This window comes from Perca fluviatilis, chromosome 22 (assembly GCF_010015445.1).
Source record: "Perca fluviatilis chromosome 22, GENO_Pfluv_1.0, whole genome shotgun sequence".
Lineage (NCBI taxonomy): Eukaryota > Metazoa > Chordata > Actinopteri > Perciformes > Percidae > Perca > Perca fluviatilis.
The window spans coordinates 13,307,951-13,330,143 of NC_053133.1; the positions used below are offsets into that span (position 1 = coordinate 13,307,951).

The window sequence follows — 22,193 nt, forward strand, 5'->3', positions numbered from 1 at the left end:
AACTTCCATTACATTCAAGCCATTGCCACATGAGTTGATACAAAGCTTATTAAGAATATCAGCTCCACACAACTCTGTATTTCTCAGTATGGCTATGTTTAGAAGATTGTGTCGTCCGGTGACTTTCCCGCGTGGAAACTCAAGTTAAGATAATTACCTCTTCTGAAGAGTCCATCATGTTTTTTAATCCTCTGTGTCCTCCTTGTGCTACTAGCAACTGCGTGAAGGAGGGGTGGGGGGGGGGGGTTCGTGGTCACAGAAGGCTTGTATCATGTGGACGCGCTGACAGTGTTGTTGTCATTACTAAGTTACTCTTCATGGGTGCGACAGAAACTACGCACTATAGCTTTAAATGTAGGTAAATAAAAGAAATAATGCTTCTTAGCTAAAAGTACTAACATTGTAATAATGCCAAAACAATTGCATGGAGTCGTTTGTCTGTTCACCTGTTGAATGTAAGTCCAATATTCATTCTTTTAGCTTTGCTTTTGGTCTCTACCAACTCTTGAGGCAAATATCTTGCTCTTTAGCAGCTAAATGTTCCACTGTGTTTACTAGCTGCCATTTGGTGCTGTTAGCATAAAGTAGGTTTGGTCAAGCAAAGCTAATGGGCTGAAAACAGCTGCCTGATGTGTCTAGAAACGATGCCAATGAAAGCAGTGGGACTGATTGAGTGACATTTTGGACTGTAAAACTAGAATGAGCTAAAATATGCTTGTGGCTAGTTTATGAAAGTTTTTCAAACTGCAACCAACCAAATGAAAATAATGAAGATTAAAAGGAAACAACCAATACACTTCTTTATCTGATCATAACACATTTAGTATATTTTTATATTTATATATGGTTCTCAGTGTGTATTAAAAATACCCTGGAAATTCAGAGTTCTCGCGAGAGCACAATTTGAATTTGCTCGGATTTGGGTCTGGATTTCCAGGCTACATTATAATGTGCATTAAAGCTGATTTTATGACAGATTCAGATTATGATGTTCCCTTGATGAGTGCAGAGGAAGGAGACCCAGGGATTTCTGCAGGAAGACCCACAGGTACAGTAAATGTCTGTTTCTAATTTCTAATAGTCACTAGTGTGGGAGGTTGTGCGTTAATGCCATGCACATCCCCAGGTGTGGATGGTGAGAGCTTCAGTCCAGGAGATGATTCAGTGTTTGATCCGGCATTATATGAAGATGAGGGGAGTAATCTAGTACATTCCAGGCCATCTGTTGTGATCCAGGAGCCAATCCTGCTTGATTTACTTCGAGACCCCATTGACAGAGGCCTTTTTGAGGCCTACACTTATACAGGTACATTATTCAGGAAACACAGACACACATTTCTTCTCTCCACAAGCCTTTACTTATCTTTCTCGCTCTTTTTCAGGTATTTCCTCCCCTTTAATCAGCTTCCGACCGTTCAGTCTGCGGTCTGGGAGCAGATACATGTTGGAGGTCACTGCCAGTAAGTTTTACAACAATAACTGACATTTTTGCCGAAATGTAATGTGTTATCAGTACTGAATTATGGCAGAATGAATAGATGGAATGACAAACAAACTTGAAATACAGATTATTATTATTAGATTTATCCAATATAATATATATTAGTCATAATCAAGGTGAGGAAGGGTTTTGAGCCTAGAACAGATGTAATGTAATTTTCTGGAGTGTGGACTACGTTTATAGTGCTGTTGAAATTTAAATAATTATGATAACATCAGTCTTTTGTAAGAACATCATTTTATTTTTCTCATAAAAATTGAAGGGATGGATCTTGATCCTAATGTGATTGTTACTTGTTTTACTCAGAATCTCCTAATAGTTTCCTGGGCCGGACTCAGCTATTCTTAAAAACCAAACCTGCTCCTAAAGGCATGACGTGCCAGGTCCAACCAGTCAAAGGAATGGAGTTATATACACACTTCAGTATCTTCTGCACCTCGGGGAAAGAGGTATCTCCTGTCTCATACAGTAAACACACACTCTCATAATCATATTGCTTATTTGACCCTGCATACTGTACCAGATGGGAAATGTTAATTATGGTTCTTTGTATGTGATCCATATTTAGATCATTTAAAGGAGATAATGTCAGTCATTGTACTGTTGTGAATGCTTAAAGATGCAAGTCCATGCTATGATGTAGTGACATTTTGTTATTGAAAAAAGCAATTTTTTTTAAAATTAATTTATTATTATTAATTTGTTATTGCTCCTCCACATATCTTGCTCTTTTCATTGTTTCATTGTATTTCTGTGTGGCCCTGCTAACTACCCATACAATTCAGTGGGACAGTTTAGGTTCTTATAAGTAGTAATAATGTAGTAATAAAGTAATAATGATGAAAAATGGGACAGGGACTTTGACTTTGTGTAAGTGAGCGAGTTTCTCTGAGTCCATCATATAATTACAACATACACAGAAACAAGTACATTGACAAACTACAAATGTATCCACCTTTTCACTCCCTCTTGGATTTATTAACACTGTTCCTTCGTGTGTGTGTGTGTGTGTGTGTGTGTGTGTGTGTGTGTGTGTGTGTGTGTGTGTGTGTGTGTGTGTGTGTGTGTGTGTGTGTGTGTGTGCGCGCGCGCACGCTGAAGGACTTATTGTATGAGTACAGCATCAGTGTAGGAGACGGACCTCCCAGGATGCTGTATCAGGGGCGAGACTTCCAGTACTATTTCAGCCTTCCTTCTGGTGACCCCAATGATGACCATAAAGGTAAACTCAAACACACAGACACACAGATTTATTCAGATTTATTTAATTATTATCATGACAACTTATTGCAGAGAGTTCCTTTTTATTCAGTGAGTGATTGATTTTTGTGCTTGTAGTAACTATTTACACAGAGATCAGAAGCAGCACGTATCGGACGGCCACTAAACCCTGTCCTGTTACTGTTGGAGTCCAACCAAGCTTCTTCAGAGATACCTCATCTTCTTCCCATCTTGATCCTGATCTGGAGCTGTAAGAATCACTATGTCTCTACATCACATCAGCATTATGGTTATGTGTATGTTGCAGGGTTTTTATAAGAGGTGTACTCTGCGAACTATGCTACAGACCAAGATGCAATAGGTTTTGCAGACCATACTGGACAATTTCAGTGGAATAATTTGAGAGCCAAAAAGCTGGAGTTTACTACATATTGATGGACACTTAAGCTTTTGAGAGGAAGAAAATCTTATCAACGTATTGTATTTTCATAACACAGTGCCATCATGTCTGGAGTTTTGCATTTTAACAAGTTACTATCTTACAGTATATTGTTGTGTTATTAATATCTCTTTCTCTCCAGTTCAGAGTCAGGTCTGAGGAACCTGTCAGCTTTAGTGCTTCTTGGAAACAGTGTTGAGATTCGTTACTACGTCAGTCTCCTTTCCAGCATCCTGAACAGACTCAGCCTGGACACCGAGGCCAACACACACGCACAGAGACGCACACGCAGTGTGCTCATTAGCACATTGTGTGAGCTTGAGAGCAGTGGGCAGGTACACACTCTCACACACACACACACACACACACACAACACACACACACACACACACACACACACACACACACACACACACACACACACACACACACTATACTAAACCACAGGATTAACGGAACCATATTTTGATTTCATCAAATCTATCTTTACTCTCCATTCCTGTTTCTTAGTCACAGCTGGATTTCAACAAACCTTTCCTCCTTTTACAGCATTTTAATGACATGTCATTTAATCCTAGGCATCAATGGTGGACAACATCTGCATTCTCAAAAACCTTTTACAAGTTTCAAGTCAGGTAGGTGGAAAGTCGTCTCCTTTCATTGATTTTCATTGACAAAGAGACACTGAAAGATGCATGCTGAAAGGTAAAAATGTGTTTCTCTTACAACACTTTATCCTGTTTAGGTGACTTTAGCGAGTGCAAGACGAGTGACAGTTCACGTTCAGGTCATCTCAAAGCAGTTCTCGGAGTTCAGTGCTCCAGTCCGCTACTATCTGGAGAAGAAGATACTCAACACCCTGTTAGCCCTGCTCTCATACAGCCTGCAAGCTGCTGTCACTAGTAATGACGTCACAGCCGAAATGTTTACCAGTGCTGACATTACACTGACGTTAGAATCAGACTCACACGATGAAATACAAGACTCACCCAGCGGTGTTTACATGAAACAAGGAGAATCGATTTCAACAAAGCATGCGGTGCAGCTTGTTGCTGAAATTTTGCAGACAGCTTCAGACCTGATGCTGGTGAGAGAAAACAAACATTTTCTTGTGCATATCTACTCATGCACTAGTTTTATTTATATTTGTGTCTCACATTAATCTGTCTACTGTCAATTCTCTCATTTTCAGAAGTACATCTTGTTCCACAAGGTTGAAGAGCACAGAGTCAGCACCGGTCTTATCGCCTTATACGCCACATACCAAAACCAAACCTCCCCAGTCATCAGCAGTGGCTCAACCACCTTCTACATGCCTGCCGCCCTGATCCAGCTTCTGTTTCTTCATCACAGTAGAGAGACTGAGAGCAGACCGCATCAACCATGTGTGCTCAGCATGTTGACTGAGCTCACCCACAGCCCTTACACCTGGGCCCACTATCCTGGAAGGGTAAGACTGGCATGATATGATGACACTGATACCTCTTTCAAACCAAGGACCAGGGTTGGGCCAGGGTTGTCTGATCAGGGTTCAACCCTCCATTTGGAAATTCAAACCAAGCCAGTCAACATGGGTAAATCCCTGGTCATGACAATTCGGAGATCAGCTGGGTCACAACCCGGGAGCAATGCATAACAATTACCTTACGTGCTAGAAATGGGCGGGGCTTTACACGTCATATATAGTGAACAGCTAACAATCACATAAGCTACTCAAGTCCAGCTGTATACCACAAGAACTAATGTTTTGTAGCTACTTTAATCTGTCATTATACAGTAGGGAAAGATAAATGAAGGTTATTGTATGATTGTTTCACAGTGATTACGTTCTAAAGCACAAATAAATAACCATCAAACACTTCTCAGATAATTTTGTGCAGACTGATTTCTCCTCCTTTGCATATTTATTGCAGCAGCTGGAAAAGGAATTAGGTTACTCTAGAATGAGTAGTATTGAGTAGAACACACAGTCAACCTTGGTATAACCCTGGAGGAGCCATAGGTATGAATACGTGGTATACGTGATTAAACAGCAAGGCATTTCTTTCTGCTGATTCCCAGCTGAGTGGACCAGTGGTTGACCTGAGTCTGTACAAGTGCAGCACGAGGAGAAAGATCCCAGTTCGCTCCCTCATTCAGCCAATAACCATCGAGCTGCAACAACCATCAAGAAAGGTATGTTGCTATATCTTCTTTTCTGTCTGCTGCAAAATGACTCCATTTGCACATATCACTTGTTAAACGAGAGTGGGTGACCATCTGACACATCATTCTGCAGAAGAGCTCTGTGGATGAGTACATCCTCCTGCGCAGCCAGGTCAACTACCACAGCTTCAACATTACCCAGGAGGACTTGCAACAGGCCATCCAGCTGAGTGTGGTGTTCACCCCACCGCTCAACAAGGCGTTTCCCATCATGCTGCTCTTCAGGTAGACATGCAGTGACTTGGGTTGTGTTTAATAGTCATTATCATCTGATAGTTAGAGCAACTCAGAAACACAACAAAATAATTTTTACTAGTGTTTATGTAAAAGGCAAAAACCAAATCAAAAGTCTCTGTTGTGGCAGGATGTTTGAGAGGCCGACTCCCAACATGCACCATCTGCATAGTATCCACCAATGGGAGAGCAACATCACACGCTTGACTATGCCCCCATCCTACCTCAGTGGTAAACAATTTCTGGGTTCTATCTATCCATGTTTTGCTCTTTTCCTCCCCCTCCCATCTGGTCTTTCAAACTGTCAAATTACTCATCATTCTATAGAGTTAAAATGAATTATCCACTAAAATGCAACCTCGGTTCTAAGTTTTTAAACATAATGTGTAATGCTAACAATCCTAATTTGACAACATAGAACTCTGTGTTCTTATCACATGAGAGTGATCATTAGTGCAGGGTTTTTTACTGCATAGAGGAATTTTTGGCAGCCCCCAAAGAGATTATAGCCAGCCCCAAAGGAAAATCCCCAGCACCAAAATGATAAATAATTGAGAATAAATAATAGCAATTTAAATCCTCTCTAAATGTGTTTAAGAGCAAAGACTCTCCTGGGGATTTATTTAAATACTATAAATAAATGTTATTTTTTAAACCAGTTTTGATAGTTGGGGTTTTATTTAGTCAAGCATTATATACATTTTTGTTTATCAAATTATCAGAAATAACAGGAAAATGCATCGATTTCTGTCAAATAAGGTAACAGACTCTTTGCTTTTACACAAACTGATCATGCTTACTGTCTTGTGTAGTCAACCCCCCCCCCATTTGACATTTTCATGGTAGTAATGAAAATGTTAAAAGCCTATTAACTGTGTGTTTTTAAAAGGAAGAGGATGATCAATAAGTTTCTTAGAATACAACTGTGCAATTTCCCGCTGGTATTAATAAAGTACTCTATCTATCCCTCAATCCAATATTTACTTGTTTATAAATGTATCATGTACTTTCTGTGGTTGTTTAAAAAACTGGATTTCCAAAATCCTAAAAATTTCTAGCTGCAGGGCTTGGTCACCTGGCCCTGCTGAATGCTGATTTTGGGAAAGGACCTTGGCACAAGCCCCTTAGTGAACAGGTCAGCTACAGTCTGACAGTGGAGAGCAGCCTGTGTTTGTCCTGGGACGGCCACCAGGGGGCCTGGACTCACCACGGCTGCAGGACACAGCAAGCAGACACAACTACTGCAGTCAACTGCAGGTCAGGCATCGATTAGTGTGTATGGGCATGGGAACATGAGACCTTCACAGAGGGAAACACACACATGCTAGAAATACTTGTGCATAGTATACTATATACTGTACATGGTTCATATAAATAATCACTTCTAGCTTTTTGGTGTGTTGTTTGCTGTTTGTCTTTAGTTGTCACCAGTTGAGGCCACTGACTGTGGTGCAGCAGCAGATCCAGAGCAGCCATGACACTACCGATCTGGACCCGTTCCTAAGGTGACCTCATTCTCCTTAAACTTGGATGATGTATTTAACCAGAGAAAAAAAATCTCTCTGCTACCTAAACTGCAGCAGTAATTTAGATTGTGGACTTTGGAGTAGTAGTACTGTAGAAAAATCATTTGGTGATCAGTTTTGAAATGTTAAAAAATCCAAAGTAAACAGAGAGAAACGTTGCTTTCGTTGTTTTTTTTTCTTGTAGATTATTTTTCTGCTGCTATGAACTGACTGGGAAGCAGACATTTGTCTCACGCATAGACTGTATATTATTAGCAGTCTATGGTCTCACGCAGTCACTCTGTTCATTTTTGTTTCATTTTTTTGAGTATAACATCCACCAGTGGCTCCTCTCTCCCTCTCTGTCTCCTCAGCGTGTCTGGTGATCTGACAGTGCTGGGTGTGCTGGTGCTGTGTGTGTGCCTGTACATCCCAGGGTTGGTGGTGTGTAAGCGAGCTGATGTCGTCTCTGAGGTGAATCAGAGAGTCCACTACCTTTCTGACAACTCTCCGTGTGACCCATATCTCTATGCTGTTACAATCCACACTGGTCTCTGCTCTGCAGCTTGTATGAGTGCAAAAGTAAGGTTTTTTTTTTTTGTCATATTTTGATGAATCATGTTCAAACCGATGTGACAAAATAACACACATACAACTGTTGTCTTGATTTAATTATATTATAAATTATATTTATAATATAATAGTGTGATTTTGAAAGTTGAAGAAATTGACTGGTTTTTTGCAGCTAACTTCACACAGCAAAAAGTAAAAATCCACTAAAAGTGGTACGATTGAATGAATCATCGAAAATATGGTAGCCTGAGTTGAGAACCATGTAGACCACATCTCCCTTTTCCAGTTGAAGAACAAATGCATTAGACACAGAGATATAACCAACGGTATCATTTGCATCGTAACACCTAGTAATTAGCTTGTTATTGTGATACAGTGTAAATCTGATATAAGTTGAAGTCTGTACTCCCCACCCATTTAATCTGAAGTAGTAGGCTCCTCTGACTGGGGCTGTGAAGATACCTGCAACAAAGAAGAAATTCAGTGAGGCATCAGAACTGTCTTTAGCCCCTTTAGAGGGGACAGCAAGGTGGAGGGTGGGGGTGTGGCCTTGACCAACTGCCACTTTGCTCATTTGAAAGCCATGATGTCTCTCTCTCATGGGTGGGCCAAATTCTCTGGGCAGGCAAAGCAGAGAAAGGGGAGGTAACCTATAAGATTCCAGATCGGCCCATCTGAGTTTTCATTTTCTCAAAGGCAGAGCAGGATACCCAGGGCTCGGTTTACACCTATCACCATTTCTAGCCACTGGGGGACCATAGGCAGGCTGGGGGAACGCATATTAATGTTAAAAAACCTCATAAAGTGAAATTTTCATGCCATGGGACTTTAAGGAAGACTGGCATTAGCAAATTTAGAACTGTATAGAATATAATTTTAAATGACAAAGTTGGCTTAACATTGGAATATTATAAATGGTAATACACTTGCATAGACACAGATACCAATAGAGGCATTGTCACATAAAAGTGTACCAAGCACAAATACCAGTCCAATTTTGGAGCATTCCACAGAGAAATGGATTAAAGCTCATAAACTGTAACATATCTCTCAATATAAGCCAGGATATTTTTCTATTTTGAGCAATTTTTATTGTATAAAAAGAGGACAAACACTATAACAATTTAACAAAAAATTGGTACAAACAAAGTCAAACAACATTATTATAAGTACATAATTTAGTAAAAATAACATTCAAGTAGGTAAAACAAGTGAATACCTGTAGTTGGGTTGTAGGCCTGGCCGATATTGGTGAAGACTTTACTGAACTTAAGTGTAGTATCAGTATTGAAGGGTCCAACTGTTCCCGCATCAGTAAGACCAACTGTGAATGCCACCTTTGGACGCTCTGTGTGAATGTAGAAGATGCAGAGAAAACTTCACTGATGTACAGTCTATAAAAAAATTTAACAGGCTTTGAATTCCAGTAGTATAACATAATTTGTGCCTAATTTGATAACCGCAGTCGTACATTTTGTCACTGCGTTAGCTCCTCTATATATATTCCATTCTCACTGCTAACATATGATATTTTGATGTTTACATCTTTTGTTTAATAAAAAACTGTATACATATATCCTCATTGACATAATTATATTCAACCATATAGCTTAGTCACAATGCAGTCATTTGGATGCTGATAGCGAAGCCATTCCAGTAGAATCAGTGACAGCATTCTGCAGCTTTAAATATGCTCATCAGTTTACCAGTTCCATTCTCACTGCTAAGACATTTAGACTTAATAGTTATAGTTAATGTAGCTTACCTGCATTCTCTTTCCTGAGTTCATCCACCTCATTTTCAATGGAGCTCATTCTGGCTTCTAAAACTGTGAATACATTCAACATTTTTATTACAAAGTAGGTTTATGGTAGGTTTTCACCAAAATGTTTAATTTGAATCTTAGATCTTAATCTCATTAGATACACACTGTAAACCTTATGTGTTGTTACATTTTAATCTGGCGCTGACCAAATAGGGATAGTAAACAAATGTAAATATTTACCTGCATTCTTGCTTTCACTGGCTGCCAGTCTGACCTGTGTGGCTGGGTTTGAATTAATAAATTAGTCCTGGAAGTAATTAATGCCATTAATTAACATTGCATGAATCTGCAGCACTATGTTACTGACAATCGTATGTTTTATGATGTGTGTCACCTGTACTCTCTTGCTGGAGCTTTAGATCATCTTTTCACCAAAAGGTTAATTATAAATCTTACTTTAATGTAAATCCCAATATAATCTCATTGCTATCATAGAATATGTGACTCTATTTACTTTTTCTTGATTTGTGTAACTTACCTGCATTCTCTCTCTTGAGTTCCTCCACCTCATTTTCACTGGAGCTCATTCTGCCCTTCAAAACTGCGAAGCAATATTAATGTTACTATTGAAATAGGTTTAAAATGTCTGCATTCTGGCTTTCACTGACTGTCAATCTGGCCTGAATGGTATACAGTTGTAATGGTTGAGATGTAATTGAAGCAATAACATACTCCTGTGATTTTTTTTTTTGTAATATAAAAACACTACATGAGTCTATGCAGCACTGATATTAGTCAGTGTGTTTTATAATTTGTGTCACCTGTACTCTCTTGCTCCAGCTTCTCTATCTTACTCTTGCTGTTCCTGAGCTCCACCATTTGTTCGATGGCCATGTCTCTCAGCTCCTTCAGCTCAGCCCAGATGTCAGGGCTGATGTTGGTCTGGCTGCTGCTCTGATCATTGGTTGCTTTGGCATTCTGTCTCTCAAACTGAACCTCTATCTTCCTGTTTCCCCCCTCTGTCTCAGTGATATGGTTCCATGTCTCCCCTCCACTCTCCCCTCCCCCAACAATTGTATACATATATCCTCATTGACATATTAATATTCAACCATACAGCTTAGTGACAATGCAGTCATTTGGATGCTGATAGCCAGCCATTCCAGTAGAATCAGTAACAGCATTCTGCAGCTTTAAATATGCTCATCAGTTTACCAGTTCCATTCTCACTGCTAAGACATTTAGACTTAATAGTTATAGTTAATGTAGCTTACCTGCATTCTCTTTCCTGAGTTCATCCACCTCATTTTCACTTGAGCTCATTCTGGCCTCTAAAACTGTGAATACATTCAACATTTTTATTGCAAAGTAGGTTTATGGTAGGTTTTCACCAAAATGTTTAATTTTAATCTTAGATCTTAATCTCATTAGATACACACTGTAAACCTTATGTGTAGTTACATTTTAATCTGGCGCTGACCAAATAGGGATAGTAAACAAATGTAAATATTTACCTGCATTCTTGCTTTCACTGGCTGCCAGTCTGACCTGTGTGGCTGGGTTTGAATTAAAAAATTAGTCCTGGAAGTAATTAATGCCATTAATTAACATTGAATGAATCTGCAGCACTATGTGACTGACAATCATATGTTTTATAATGTGTGTCACCTGTTGGAAGCTGGAGCTTTAGATCATCTTTTCACCAAAATGTTAATCATAAATCTTACTTTAATGTAAATCTCAATATAATCTCATTGCTAGCATAGAATACACTGTGACTCTATTTACTTTTTCTTGATTTTTGTAACTTACCTGCATTCTCTCTCTTGAGCTCCTCCACCTCATTTTCACTGGAGCTCATTCTGGCTTCCAGTACTGTGAACACATTTAACATTTTTCTTGTAAAATAGAATTATGATCATCAGTTTCCCCTTTTTTTGTCGATAACTTTTTTAATCTTACCTGTGTTCTTATTTTCACTTGCTGTTACTCTGGCTAGAAGATCTGCAATAGAGGGCAAAATAAATAAAAAAGTAAGTTAATACTTGATCAACAGCCAGATGCTAAATAGATAGAGAATATTCAACTGAGGATATGAACCACAAAACTGGAGCTTTAGATCATCTTTTCACCAAAAGTTTAATTAAAAATCTTACATTAATGTAAATCTCAATATAATATCATTGCTAGCATAGAATACACTGTGACTCTATTTACTTTTTTTATTTTTGTAACTTACCTGCATTCTCTCTCTTGAGTTCCTTCACCTGGTTTTCACTGGAGCTCATTCTGGCCTTCAAAACTGCGAAGCGATATTAATGTTACTATTGAAATAGGTTTAAAATGTCTGCATTCTGGCTTTCACTGACTGTCAATCTGGCCTGAATGGTATACAGTTGTGATGGTTGAGATGTAATTGAAGCAATAACATACTCCTGCGATTTGTTTTTTATAATTTAAAAACACTACATGAGTCTATGCAGCACTGATTTTAGTCAGTGTGTTTTATAATTTGTGTCACCTGTACTCTCTTGCTCCAGCTTCTCTATCTTACTCTTGCTGTTCCTGAGCTCCACCATTTGTTCGATGGCCATGTCTCTCAACTCCTTCAGCTCAGCCCAGATGTCAGGGCTGATGTTGGTCTGGCTGCTGCTCTGATCATGGGTTGCTTTGGCATTCTGTCTCTCAAACTGAACCTCTATCTTCCTGTTTCCCCCCTCTGTCTCAGTGATATGGTTCCCTGTCTCCCCTTCACTCTCCCCCTCCCCCAAAAATTGTATACATATATCCTCATTGACATATTAGTATTCAACCATACAGCTTAGTGACAATGCAGTCATTTGGATGCTGATAGCCAGCCATTCCAGTAGAATCAGTAACAGCATTCTGCAGCTTTAAATATGCTCATCAGTTTACCAGTTCTCTTCTCACTGCTAAGACATTTAGACTTAATAGTTATAGTTAATGTAGCTTACCTGCATTCTCTTTCCTGAGTTCCTCCACCGTGTTTACACTGGAGCTCATTCTGACCTCTAAAACTGTGAATACATTCAACATTTTTATTGCAAAGTAGGTTTATGGTAGGTTTTCACCAAAATGTTTAATTTGAATATTAGATCTTAATCTCAGTAGATACACACTATAAACCTTATATGTAGTGACATTTTAATCTGGCGCTGACCAAATAGGGATAGTAAACAAATGTAAATATTTACCTGCATTCTTGCTTTCACTGGCTGCCAGTCTGACCTGTGTGGCTGGGTTTGAATTAATAAATTAGTCCTGGAAGTAATTAATGCCATTAATTAACATTGCATGAATCTGCAGCACAATGTGACTGACAATCGTATGTTTTATGATGTGTGTCACCTGTACTCTCTTGCTCCAGCTTCTCTATCTTGCTCTTGCTGTTCCTGAGATCCACCATTTGTTCGATGGCCATGTCTCTCAGCTCCTTCAGCTCAGCCCAGATGTCAGGGCTGATGTTGGTCTGGCTGCTGCTCTGATCATGGGTTGCTTTGGCATCCTGTATCTCAAACTGAACCTCTTTCTTCCTGTTTTCCTCCTCTGTCTCAGTGATATGGTTCCCTGTCTCCCCTCCACTCTCCCCCTGAGCCCACGCCCTGTGCAGACAGAGCAGCAACGCCAGAAAAACTGCAGTACTCCTCATTCTGAAATATCACCTGTTTGGACAGCAAAATGCAGTCTGACACATATCTCTTAATTCCCGTCTTTATATACGCGAAAAACAGGTCACTGAAGAGGTGTATGAGAATCAAACAGGTGTCTTTGATAGCAAATTTAAAAATACCTCCAAACATCCTTGAACACTAAACTCATTTGAATGATGTTCTTCACATAACATTTCTAATGGATTTTTTCAACATAACATTAATGAGTAAACTGCACTGTTCAATCTTTTTCCAAGTGTGTGTCGGTTGATTTCCCAGACTTGGATTCAACTAAGTTATCCTTATTAAAAGCCAGTTAAATCCAGAACTAATGTGTCTGGGAAACCTTCTCTACATGTTGACCAGGTTTACATGGTGCTGCATGGTGATGATGGGCTCTCGCACACAAGAGAACTACAAGTCCCAGGATCTACTCTGTTCAGGAGGAACTCTAAAGATACCTTTATATTCAGGTAAAATCCAAATAGCTCCAAATTGTACCTACAACAAGACAAAAGACAATGTGTTCATTCTTTTTAGTTTGCCTAAACTCAATACACAATACAATCATACTTAGTAGCTTTAAGTTTACTTTGATGTATTCTCGGTCTGTGACGCCACAGTGCCGCAGACAGCCTGGGCCCAGTGTGGGGGGTTCACATCTGGCATGACAACTCTGGACCCTCCCCGAACTGGTACCTCAAACAAGTGGAGGTATCCGAGGTAAGATCCACCTATTAAGTGTTTGTGAATGTTATGTCTTCTGTGCATGGATTTTTAATTTGACCATCAAGATGTTTTTTTTGTCTACTTTTAATACAGGTGAGCAGAGGGCATGTGAAGGGACGTGCTTGGCTCTTTGTTGCTCGGTGCTGGTTGGCTGTGAACAAAGGTGATGGCCGGGTGGAGAGAACGCTGCAAGTTTGCACTAAGGGAATAGGCTTTGCTAAGGTAGAACGCTCACATACACATATGAACATTTGGATAAAAAACATCTTTTAATCTCTTATCCCATGTGACCCTGGGTCTGCGCCTGTATGCTTGCAGATGTTGTGTCTCAAGCTATCCGACTACTTGGCCGACCACCACGTCTGGTTGTCTGTGTACAGCTGCCCCTGCCCTAACTCGTTCACACGCACTCAAAGACTTGGCGTGAGCCTGCTGCTACTGCTGGGATACGCATGTGTCAACACAGTAATCATATCACAAATGAATAATCCGGTAGGTTAATCAAACCTTTAATGTTTGAGATTCAGGGTACAAGAGTTCCAAAATGTTACCCATAATGCTGTTGTTCCTTATCCCTTGTTTGCAGTTACTATTGGACTTGGGCATTATAGATGTATCAGCTGTTTCTGTGACAACAGGACTATTAAGTGTGGTGGCAGCATTGCCAGCAGCAGCAGTTATATCCTTCCTGTTCCGACTGCGTGAGGTCAGGCTGACGGGGTCAGGAGTCCAACACGCGAAGGGCAGAAAGACTGAAAAGGACTTTTTTGAAGGTGAGATTTATACTTAAATAGAGGGAGATTAACGCTAGGGTGCAGGACTTTTACATGGAAATAATGGTTTGTTACATTCAATCGTTACATTGCACCCCACCTTTAAGTTCAACACTGAATATCTTCTATAAGTTTGTAACAGTTTGACAAATTACCAGTGGGCTATTTGATTTTTTTTAATCTGAATTTTGCATTTTTCTTCTTCCTGTCTGCTCGCCTCCCTTTCTATTTCTCCTTATTTCATTGTTGTTTTGTCTCCTCACAGATGCCCTTTCAGTGAATGGCAGTATATTTGAGCCCCATCTCTCTTGGAACAGTCTCCAGCAGTGGGCACAGGAAGCCTGGAGGAAGAAAAACCAGGTTACACTCGCTCTTTCTCAATATCATAGTTGTTCCCACAACATTTTTCATCCCTATCTGACTGTACTTCTTTTGTTTGTAGGGCACAGACCTGCTGTCAGTGTCCTCTACGATTCTGGAGAATAAAAACACAGATAAAGAACCTGATGTGATCATAAGAAAGGAGGAAGCTCTAGCAGTTGAGAACAACATGGGACCGACGCTTAAAAACGTGTTGCTGATTACTGAGGGGAACAATGTTGATGAAGCACCTCAGGGAAAAGAGTTTGATCTTATAAGTGAAAGCAGCCGGTTTCATGGAACCCAGAGTGCTCCTTTGTCCGGTACGAGGGATGGAGGTCAGGCTATTCAGAAGGAGAAAGATCTTCAAGGAAAGTGTTCTTTAGACTGCAGCTTTGAGGAAGACGGCCATCACCAGGCTGCTGGTCACAGCATATATTACCTCATCGCCATGCTGAAAGGGAGAGGATTCAGACCAGTGTCTCTGTGGTGTCACTATCTGGCCTGGTCGTTGTGTCTGCTGTTGTCTGTCTCCAGTCTGCTGCTTTCTGCAGTGCTGGGAATGAGGTAGTAGACATGTGATGGTATTACATGGATGATTGTGAAGATGTATGAATTGTGGTGTGGATTATGCTTTATCTATTTTTAACACTGACTTTTGGAAACATATCTTGTGTTATATCTGTATCTCACAGTAAAAACTATGTATATGTGTGTGTTTTCATGTGTCAGTTTCAGCAGCAGCGAGGCTCTGCTATGGATACACTCTCTCTTTTTCTCCCTGATGTTTTGCATCTTCCTCATCCAGCCAGCTGTGGTAAACTAATACCAGCCTTTTGTAAACTATATTACAATAAATAAACATATATTTCAAAATCCGGAATGACATTTACCTAGAAAATAAATGAAATTTACTCCTAAGTACACTACACTACAACTACGCTTTGCACTTTACATAAAAAAGCATGTTATTTTTCTTTTCCAGATAATTACAATGGCGGTGACTGTTTCCTTTTGGTACAGGAAAAGATCAGACTTTCATACTTTCTTCAGTATAAGAGAGTTTGAGATAGAGACGTCAAAACTGCAGAGCCACCATGGTGCTAAGCCGACAGAAGAGCAGTTTGGGACATCTGCCTTTCCTCAGGAAAGATGCTCATACCTTGAAAAGGTGATAGCCCGACTCTATTATATTTTATTGTGTTCTCACCTATTTTTTTCTGTTAAAACATAGAGTCAATTATCTGTGATTGACAGCTGCTTGGAGCTCGTCAGCGTGCCCGGTACCTCCGTTTTGTGCGGCCGCCGACTCCAGCAGAGCTGAGGAAAACCCGCAGAAAGAAAAGAAGAGAGACACTTATCCATAACACTCTCAGGTGTGCGTGTGTGTGTGTGTGTGTGTGTGTGTGTGTGCCTGCTTTAAAGCTGTATAAGGAATTATATCTTCCTCTTTTCATCCAGGGATTTGTCTGTCTATGGCTCCATGCTCATCCTGATGCTGTGTATAAATCATGGCAGCTCATTCACTGACCATTACCACCTCAATAAAGCTGTCAGAAAACAGTTTATAAGGTATTGTGTGCATACACATCTATCTCTTTGTCCCAATTGCTCTTTGACACACTCCAAATATTTTTTTTTTTTATCTTTCAACAGGGGCCATGATAATGCATTTATGTCCATACAAAAGCATGAACACTGGTGGAAGTGGGCACAGACCGGTCTTCTTAATTTACTGTACAAGAATTCATCAGTCGCAACTGAGGTAAGCTACACAAGCTCTGCAGTGATGCATCACTCCATGAAATATTCTAAAATACAATGAAAAGGATTCATTCATCCAATGTCATTTAGTGAAATATGAAAAGAATTTACCTTGGCAATGTATGAAAGTCTCTATAACCCACTCGAAGAAATGTCCTTGTGAAGGAAATATCAGATTTTATATTTCATCATTATGAAACCAAACAAACATCTTCACCAGCAGTCACACATTTTGATTGGAGATCCAATCCTGTGGAAGACAGAGGTGTCCAGCTCAGTTCAGGGCAAGGTAAGTAACAAAATGAGACATGCAGTATTCCACCACCTATTTAGACTAAATTCACTCATACAAATATGTGGCATCATTAGTTACTGGGAAAATGGTAAATGGTAGATTGACCAAAATGTGCTTGAAGAGGAAACAATTAAGATTTTGTACACAATGAAATTGGTAGTGGTTTTTCATAATAACAACAATAATAATATTCTCTGTGTTGCGAAATAACAGCAAAACAACCACATCTTTCTAAAAATTATCCAGTGTACTACTTTGATTTTCTTCAAAGCAAATAATCAATCACATGGTATTCTCACTTAAGACATCAGTAGACTGCTGTGTTTTGCTCTAACTCCCCCTGTAGAGAGCGCTGTTTGACATACATGGGCCCAGGCCACATATACTGTGGTAGTCCAGTGATGCATTTGAGTATCAGACAGATTAATTAATTATTGTTGTATTGTTTATAAAAGCTACCATTGTGTCACAGTTACTTCAAGTGTTACCTTGATGTATGCTTTTGTTCTGACTTGTGTGTATTCTGACTGTCTGCACTGTGTTTGACTGCTCAGGTCTCTAGTGGGACTCCTGTGCCAGAATGTCTTCGCTTGTTCATGTCTGGCAGCAGAACATCCACTCACCCACAATCTAAAGACTTAGTTCCTATTGCAACGCCTCCAAGGACATGTGGTCACCTAGGCTGCTACTTTGGACCAAGTGCTACACTTGGCTTGGGCCACATGAAGTGAGAACATATAGTGGAACACATAGTGGAAATGGTCGTTATTTGAGTTTTTCCAAATGTGATCTCTGCTAAAATGATTTCCTGCGGTATCAACTCTAAAGTCTGTAATATTGTCACCAATCATCATTCAGTTGTGCGTTGCTCTTCTGCAGGTCTGGCGCAGCGTCCAGACTAAAGCTCCTGCATGCAGCGGGCTGGCTGGGCAGACAGACGGTGGCCATCCACTTCACCTTGTTCAGCCCTGCGCCCAACCTGTTCACCAGTGTGACCATGCTCGCTGAGCAGAGCCCCACCGGTGTCCTGCTGCCCTCTGCCAAAGTCCAGTCAGTTAGGGTGTATCACACTCCTACTGTAAGGGACTATGTTGTCATGTTGTGCCAGGTAAAAAGCTACATTACCTTTTATCTGTAAAAACAATTAGCCTTCAACACCATCATAAAGCTACTCAACAGCTGAAGAAGCTAAATCTACACACATTGATTTACTCAACGAAATACTAATGACTGAGTTGATTTTTAAAAGGAAAAACAAATTGGACTTAATAACACTCTAACTCTGCACTAACACTGTACATTTTGTACATGCAACATCTCATGAGATTATTTGTCAGTTTTTGTCAAAAGCCCTAAGGTTACTTCGTTTTTTTCTTTCTCCCCTTCAGCTCCTCTTCCTTCTTTTGTCTCTGCTTCAACTCTGGGGTCAAGTGTACGCTATAGGGCAGCAAGGGCTGACAGGATACTTGAGGACACCCTGCAACTGGCTGGAAGTGAGTCTATCACATATACAGAAACACACACACAGGCAAAAATATTAATACCAACATAATTCAAAAAAGAAAAAAGACTTGCATGCACTCAGTTTGAAGATACATTAGACACATGGAAACAGGCTCAGGCGCACACACACACTCGGCCACACACCAATGCAAACAAGATCACAAGGCCCTCACTGAAAGGTTAAAGTAACCAGTAGCTCTTAGACTAACATACCTGTGAAGTTTGGAGGTCAAAACACACAGCATGGTTTTAACTGCAGAGAATCATGAAATGTACCTGATGATAATGCCGTTACTGCTGTAGAAATATACCTTACTTCCTCTCTCTCTGTGTGTGTTTTGCAGGTCATTTTGCTGATTGTATCTTTAATGTACTATGTTTATTATATCTATCACTCCGTTATTATCGTGGAGGTTGTGCAGCAGCTGCAGAAACACAACTACAGAGGACATGTGGATGTCAGCCTCCTGGCTACCTGGGAACAAGTGAGAGAAAGAAAGAGACAGGAAAACAAATATTTAATGTTGAGAACTGTCTGTCCTGTTTGTTACAGTACCCTCCATTGGTAAATGAAAGAGCCTCAGCTTTAAGGAGATAATTATGAGTACTTAACATAATTAAAATGTTACATTTAATATAACATTGTAGGTAAATACTAAGGGGAAGCCTAACTTTAAGGTTGAGAAGTCCTTGGGGTCATGGTGAGGGTTTTAAAGATGACAGCAATGATTTAAAGGGATTAAGATGTATTTTGTGTCTGCAGTGTATTCGTACTCTGCGTGGCGTTACACTCTTCCTTCTCACCATGAAGTGTGTGACTGTGTTGAGGGTGAACAGGACCTTGGCCACCTCTGCTACACTCATCACCCGATCACTCTCCAGCCTTTTCTGGCCAACGGTAAACGCATTGTGTAGCAATACCACCAGTTAGGAATTGTCTTTATTCCAAGCACTACCTGTTGAAATATTATTTTAAACATTATTTCAACAGGTAGCTCACAGGCATAGGTCCCAGTTTACAAATTATGTATGATTATATCATCAGAAATAGTGCTGTTTGTAGGGAAATAATAAACAATAACCATCAATGTGGTACGACACATGTTTTACACTATTGTTCCTGTTGCTATTCTATACTTTACTATACTATACTCCTGTCCAGTTGGAAGACTTGGAAAATTACTGGAAAGGATAGTCAACTTTTGAGCATCTCATTAATGATATAAAAATGATCTCCTCATACTGTCCTAGGTTTCAGGTCTTATGCTGATGGTGGCGCTGTCCTGTGTGGGGAATCTCCTGTTCGCACAAAGCTCCTGGACCTTCAGCTCACTGTCTCGCTCCCTACAGACCCTGCTCTGTCACTGCTGGGGTCTCAGGGCCACGAGGGGCCTCCTCTTCTCTGGGCGGGATTCTCTTTACCGTGGAGTTCTCTATCTGTCCTCTGTGGTGTGGACAGCAGTGGTACATATACAGTATACTACATCATTTTGGGTTTTTTTCTTTGTAAGAATTTGTTACTAAATATATGTGATTGGCTGATTTGTGGATACATTAAGTCTTTGCACAACTTATTTTCAGTGGAGGAAACAATGTGTCAGAGTTGTGTTTGAACAGCCATCTTTGTTTCTTGTAGGTGATAGGTGTGGTGTCCTCATTGGTCAGAAGTGCCAAAAAAAAAAAAAGCGGAAAAAAGGCCCCCCCCCCAAAAAAAAAGCCCCCCCAACAAAAAGAAGGGGCCCTTTTTTTTTTGCCCCGGAAAAAAAAAAAAAAAAAAAAAAAAAAAAAAAAAAAAAAAAAAAAAAAAAAAAAACCCCCCCAAACAAAAAAAAAAAAAAAAAAAAAAAAAAAAAAAAAAAATTGACAGACCATTAAAGTTTCTGTGTATCATTTTTAATATATATCATTGTTGAGTCCCAGGGAGCTTACCTGGTGGAGCAGGCACCCCTATATAGAGGTTTACTCCTCGAAGCAGTGGCCGTGGGTTTGACTCCGCTGCTGCCCGATGCTGCATGTCATTACCTCTCTCTCCCCATTCATGTCTTCAGCTGTCCTATATATATATATATATATAATAATAATAATAATAATAGTATATATATATATATATGTATATCATTGTTAAATAACCTTGGTGTGACTATGGTGAGAATTATTATCCTGTTGTCTCTTATCATAGTTCCTCAAATGCTACACATCATACCAATCTATTTGTAATTCTATTTGTACTTATGCCTTCTGGTTTTTCAGACTTATTACTTTGAGGAGTTTGAAAGCTTAGTAGATGAACTATTGTTCAGACTTAACACCCTCTCAAACAGTCTGCACCACACTCTGACCCCAAATGCCCATCGCTACAGGGAGGACAGTCCTGTCATCTCACCCATGATACAGGAGCCCTCCAACATGGACGCACAGGTGAGCCAGATACATGCATACACCCATACCTATTTCTCACATACAATACATTATTTGAAAAAGGTGTATTGTGGAAAGTCGATGCTGTTTGAACACTGTGATTCTGTTACAGGACTTTGTAAGAACACAAATGACAGAAGAGACAAAGGTGAATGATCTCACAGATGTCAGTGGCCATGAAGAAACCCTTCCTGCATCTCACCTGCTTGGGTAATAACATTTATTGAGAGTCTACTAAGGCTATAAGCCATTCTTAAGCAAAAATTAAAATATCCTAAGTTACAAAATGATAATAGGTCCCACGTTTTTGTGCATTCCACTCACTGCATTACCAGGTCCAAGCTTGGACTGGAGACACTGCAGTTCCTGAAGCAGAGAGGCCAAAGCGGTGACCATTCCCCCTCAGGCATTGTAGTGGCATCGGATAAATTGCAACAACCTGGAACAAGAGCTGAAAAAACCCCAAAAGATCGAGAGCTCCCGATTTATTTAAAGGCACAGGACTACCTGCCCCTCCCAGAGTCTGCATCACTCATCAGGGTTTGGACAGAAGATGTTCTGGACAAGCAAGTTGACCAGTGGACTAAAACAAATGACAGTTGCTGCTTAAGTAAAACGCAGGCTACACATACAAAGGTGGTGGTGGAAGTTCTGATCCATGAGAATCCTGGGAGTGTAGAGCCAGATGAACAATAGGATCCTTATGGAGAGAACAGTTGTGGCTGGGATACTGCAAGCATTTCAAACACAAGATCTGCAGTCTGTATTTTCTATTCTATTAAGATATACTGTATTTTACTGTATGTGCAGCATCTTATTTCATCTCTGTTTTTTTGCAAATAATATTACCAGGATCGCATAACCATTTGAAATAAGTTTTCTAAGAGTTTTTGATACATAGTATTTGCATTGTTTCTCTGTATACTTCATGACTTTGTAGTTTAGTAATTACCATTTTATTAATGGTTTACCAAACTCAAATATACCTTTGCAATGTTTAAATATAAAGTTTTTTTGGTTGCATGTGGGGGTAAAAAGTCATTCATAAATTGATTATTCTACCTTTTACAATAGTTAATCAAATCTGCAGTTAGGCATACTAATTAGCTATAAATAAATGTCTTTAGATGCTCTGCATTGCCCATACTTATTCACTAAGAGCTGACATAGACATGGGGTCTATCACAAAACAAGGTTTTTAAATCAAATGTGGTCTCTCTAACCCACTAGCCCATAT

At 39.8% G+C, this 22,193-nt stretch overlaps 2 protein-coding genes across 2 annotated transcripts in view; one reads left to right on the plus strand and one right to left on the minus strand.

Annotated features, from left to right (window-relative positions):
- The window catches only part of LOC120552705 (polycystic kidney disease 1 like 1), a 36,276-nt gene extending 14,411 nt beyond the window's left edge, over positions 1-21,865 (plus strand). The window contains 39 exon segments of the mRNA XM_039790929.1: positions 977-1,048; positions 1,127-1,306; positions 1,383-1,460; positions 1,808-1,950; positions 2,603-2,723; positions 2,840-2,972; positions 3,304-3,496; positions 3,740-3,796; positions 3,907-4,248; positions 4,354-4,611; positions 5,223-5,336; positions 5,440-5,591; positions 5,731-5,831; positions 6,659-6,857; positions 7,022-7,105; positions 7,480-7,687; positions 13,481-13,587; positions 13,738-13,837; positions 13,937-14,065; positions 14,162-14,335; positions 14,430-14,616; positions 14,882-14,976; positions 15,059-15,543; positions 15,709-15,793; positions 15,962-16,147; positions 16,234-16,352; positions 16,438-16,548; positions 16,633-16,741; positions 16,961-17,029; positions 17,590-17,762; positions 17,915-18,143; positions 18,424-18,528; positions 18,883-19,023; positions 19,302-19,436; positions 19,790-20,002; positions 20,175-20,207; positions 20,789-20,956; positions 21,069-21,166; positions 21,292-21,865. Of these exon segments, the coding sequence (XP_039646863.1) occupies positions 977-1,048; positions 1,127-1,306; positions 1,383-1,460; positions 1,808-1,950; positions 2,603-2,723; positions 2,840-2,972; positions 3,304-3,496; positions 3,740-3,796; positions 3,907-4,248; positions 4,354-4,611; positions 5,223-5,336; positions 5,440-5,591; positions 5,731-5,831; positions 6,659-6,857; positions 7,022-7,105; positions 7,480-7,687; positions 13,481-13,587; positions 13,738-13,837; positions 13,937-14,065; positions 14,162-14,335; positions 14,430-14,616; positions 14,882-14,976; positions 15,059-15,543; positions 15,709-15,793; positions 15,962-16,147; positions 16,234-16,352; positions 16,438-16,548; positions 16,633-16,741; positions 16,961-17,029; positions 17,590-17,762; positions 17,915-18,143; positions 18,424-18,528; positions 18,883-19,023; positions 19,302-19,436; positions 19,790-20,002; positions 20,175-20,207; positions 20,789-20,956; positions 21,069-21,166; positions 21,292-21,652 (6,047 nt within the window). The 3' untranslated portion in view covers positions 21,653-21,865.
- LOC120552061 lies at positions 7,815-13,126 on the minus strand. The gene is made up of 9 exons (XM_039789721.1): positions 12,813-13,126; positions 12,659-12,700; positions 11,683-11,745; positions 11,256-11,318; positions 10,718-10,774; positions 9,684-9,725; positions 9,444-9,506; positions 8,898-9,026; positions 7,815-8,140 (listed from the first exon to the last, which is right to left on the minus strand). The coding sequence occupies exons 1-9, from the start codon at positions 13,111-13,113 to the stop codon at positions 7,857-7,859; spliced, it is 1,044 nt and encodes a 347-aa protein (XP_039645655.1). The 5' UTR covers positions 13,114-13,126; the 3' UTR covers positions 7,815-7,856.
- Positions 21,866-22,193: the final 328 nt, after the last annotated feature.